This window comes from Tupaia chinensis, unplaced genomic scaffold (assembly GCF_000334495.1).
Source record: "Tupaia chinensis unplaced genomic scaffold, TupChi_1.0 Scaffold000067_1, whole genome shotgun sequence".
Classification (NCBI taxonomy): domain Eukaryota; kingdom Metazoa; phylum Chordata; class Mammalia; order Scandentia; family Tupaiidae; genus Tupaia; species Tupaia belangeri.
Window position 1 is genome coordinate 2,764,693 of NW_006159526.1, and position 3,772 is coordinate 2,768,464.

A 3,772-nucleotide genomic window follows, 5' to 3' on the forward strand; every position below is an offset into this window, starting at 1 on the left:
GCTGTGGCAGGGAGGCCCCCAGCCAGGGAGGCTTGGAGGTGGGGGTGCTGAACTGCTAGAGGCTTTGTGCCTCAGGGATGTGCCCAGACCTCACCTGACCCTCCAACTCCCACCGGGGAGGGGCGGGAGGCGAAAGGTGGGTGGTCACCGGGAGGCGGAGGAGGGGAGGCTCAGGAGGAGGGAGAGGAACCTCACCCTCCTCCTCCTTACCCTCCTCCTCCCCAGCCAGATAAAGGCCCGGAGGCCAGGCCCTCTGCCTGTGCTGACTGGCGACTGATCCAGGTTGGTGCTGCAAGCCTGGGAGGAACCCCAACCCCTAACCCAGAAAGAAAGTGGGGGGGGCGGTGGGAGTAAGGCAGAGGGGTGCACTGATCATCCCCGCCCTTCCTCTGCCTCCAGAGCACCCCTGCCCACCATGAGGCTCCTCCTGTCACTCCCAGTCCTGCTGGTGGCTCTGTCCGTGGTTTTGGAAGGTAAAGGCGGGGCAGGAGAATTGGGGCGTTGGAGAGATGGAAGCGTGAAGCCGGGCATGGGTCTTTGGTTTATGTTAAAGGACCCTTCAGAGGGTCCTGCTCTGCTCTTCCTGCTGTGACCTTGTTCCTCCTTCCTCCGGGATCATCCCCACCACCTGTTTCGCCCTTCCCCTCCCCCACACCCAGGGGGTCTCTAAGTTCTGTCTAAAGGTCAGTGCAATTGGCAGCAAATCTGCCCAGGAGAGCCCTAGCAACCGATGATGCATTGATTCCCACAACTCTAGGATTGGCTGTCCTGCTTCTACAGCCAGGGGTGGGTGTTGTGAGGGCCAGCGCTAAGGAAGGTGGCAGCTTAAGCCCCATCGGTTCACTCCAGTGCCCTCTCCCCTTTCTAGCACTGGCCTCTGAGAACCACATTCCAGAATCTCTTTACTCGCTCCTGGGATCCCATCCTAAGGGCTTCCAATAAATAAAATGTTTACAACCTCTACCTATTTTCTGAACAGGCCCAGCGCCAGCCCAGGCAGCCCCGGACTTCTCCAGCACCTTGGAGGGCCTCCCGGATAAGCTGAAGGAGTTTGGAAACACCCTGGAGGACAAGGCCAAGAAAGCCATTGAACGTATCAAACAGAGTGACCTTCCTGCCAAGACCCGGTTAGGATCCCCTCGGGGGCAAAGGAGGGCGGGGTGTGCCTGAGTGTCCCTACAGAGAGTGCAAGATGAACAGTTTGGGGGGAAACGAGGCCCCGGGAGACCGACAATGTCCCACGGTCAGGGTGCTCTGACTCTTGGGGACAGGTTTCCTGACACCCATCCAGGCTACATCTCAGAGATGGTTCTGGGTGGTGGGAAAGGACCCAAACTTGTGATCCCTTTGCGATCTGGAAAGAGGGGCATTCCCACGAGTCTCAGCTTCCTCACGTGTAACATGGATGGTCCTGAGGGGGTGGAGAGGAAAGGCATTGCATGGTTCCTGGCCCCTTGGAAACTCTCTGTGTCTTTTTTTTTTTTTTTCCAAATTGCTATAGTGTGCTTATGCTCACTTGTGAGAGACAGAGACAGAGAGAGAGAGACAGGGAGAAAGCACGCCTCCAGGGAGATGGCCGCCCTGTCGTAGAGCGCCACCTATGAACGACCACCAAAGCCAGATTTCAGTTTAAAGGGAGTCTTTATAGTTGGCCAGCGACTACAGGCTGAGGCTGGGGGGTGGCGGAGAACCGAGAGTCAGAACTGGTCCTGTCCCGTTCTCAAAGACAAGACAAAGCCAGACAGTGTATCCAGAAATCACTGTCGCCAGGGACCCCAAGTGCCGTCGCACTCGGGCCCAGGGACCTGGAGGTTCTGCTGCGTCCACCCCTCCTAAAGTCCCACCAGGAGAGCTCTCAAACCCAGATAACTCGAATCTTACCAGATCCAGGCGCCACCAGTGACTCCAATTCCTGATCCATGTTTATGAGGCCAGCAGTGTTTTTATCGGGGGTCAGTTAGCAGGGGTTTCTCTGCAAGCAGTTACAGAAGCTGAATCAAGCAGGGTAATTATTTCTGCGGGGAGTGGGGTTTCCATGCGAGCAGTTCCATCGCTAAACAAAAGGGTTTCGGGCTGGTCAGCACAGACAGTAGCAGGTCCAGGATGTCCCGGATACGGTTTTCCGTGGGGCCAGCAGAAGCTGTTTCCTCCCGGGAAGAGCAAGCAGGTTTACAGAAGCAGGCAGCCATGTTTGGGGAAGGGAACAGAATGGACGGACAGTCGTTCGTGTGCAAGATCTAAGATGCGGCCTTCCACAGCCCCGCAATCCTTTCTCCATTCTCTCAGGATTTGGGGCACACACATGTTCCCGGCATGTTTTCTACGCCACATGCTGCAGGGATTCAAATGGTGTAGTGGCCCATGTGGGCTCCAGCTGTCTTAGCCACCTGCTGGCCCTCAGTGCAGTCTGTAACCAACAGTTGCGCCTTTCGGCAAGTTAGGGAATCACTCGTTCTTTAACAGATATTTATTTCTTATTTTTTAAAGGAACTATTTAATTAACTTATTAATTTATTTATTTTAACTTGACCAGAGAGGGACAGAGTGAGAGAGAGAGAGAGAAAGTGAGAAAGCAAGCAAGTCTCCAGGTCTGGGATGCGAACTGTCGTTGCCCATGTGGGAGTCCAGTGCCCTTAACTCCCATGCCACCTGCCAGCCCCTTTAACAAATATTTTTTTGAGCATCTGCTAAGTGCCAGGGGCTGTTCCCATGTGGGGAATAATAAGCCCCAGGCCTGAGAGGGCTAATTTTTTTTTTTTTTAGAGGTTTTTGCTATAGGGCGCATGCGCTCGCCAGACAGACAGAGACAGAGAGATAGAAAGCGAGAAATCACCCCCCAGGGGGGATGGTCACGCCGCAATCCCTTCTCCTCCATTCTCCTCTCGGGATCTTGGGCACGCACGCACACGCGCCCGGCGTGAGTTTTAAGCCACCGGGTCCGGGACATGAACCGCGGTCGACTACGTGGGAGTCCAGCGACATAGCCATTACGCTAGCTGCTGGTCCCAAGAGAGGGCTAATGTTTTAAGGGAGGGGGTAGGGAACCAAGGTAAAGTAGCCATTTTCCAAATTAGTCCAGACAGAGCTCAGCATGCACAATAAACGGGGTGGTGTGACAGCTAAGCCTGGGGCCCTCCTGCAGATGTAGCAATTGGGTCTTCTCTGAGGAAGGAGGTGACATTTTAAGATGAGATATAATGATTCAGAAAGCCCAGCAAGGCCTAAACTTGGGATGAATGTTCCCTGTGGGGGGAAAGTGAACAGTCTATGAGGCAGGAGCGGTGGCATTCCAGGCAAGAGGAATAACCCGGGCAAAGGCAGAGAGCTGGAAAGTGCCCTTGAGTGAGTAGAGGACAGCCAGGGCCAGAGGCACAGGCTTGGAGCAAGCAATGACAGACACAGGCCTTGGGCTGGTTGGGGGCCTGGTGGTTGAGGGAGTCAGATCCCACATGGCCGACGCTGCTAGAGTCCCAGCTCTGGCAGCTTGAAATGAACACGGGATGGGGCCAGCAGATGGCGCGGTGGTTAAGGCGCTGGACTCCCACAGGGCCGACCATGATTTGAGTCTCAAACCTGGTGGTTTGCTTTCTGGCTTTCCCTCCTCTCTCCGTCTCTCTCTGGTAAGTGCATGTGCTCTGTAGCAAATTGAAAAATAATAATAATAAATTAATTAAATAAATAAAAATAAATTTTTAGAGGTTTTTGCTATAGGGCACGTGCACTCACAGGAAAGACCGAGAGACAGAAAGCGAGAAATCACCCCCCAGGGGGG

The 3,772-nt window shown here is 54.4% G+C and overlaps 1 protein-coding gene across 1 annotated transcript in view; it reads left to right on the forward strand.

Moving 5' to 3' along the window:
* The first annotated feature begins 226 nt into the window (after window positions 1–226).
* Window positions 227–3,772, forward strand: part of APOC1 (apolipoprotein C1) — a 4,545-nt gene continuing 999 nt past the window's right edge. The window contains exons 1-3 of the mRNA XM_006142066.3: window positions 227–282; window positions 400–473; window positions 980–1,127. Of these exons, the coding sequence (XP_006142128.1) occupies window positions 416–473; window positions 980–1,127 (206 nt within the window). The 5' untranslated portion in view covers window positions 227–282; window positions 400–415. The remainder of the gene's footprint in view (window positions 283–399; window positions 474–979; window positions 1,128–3,772) is intronic.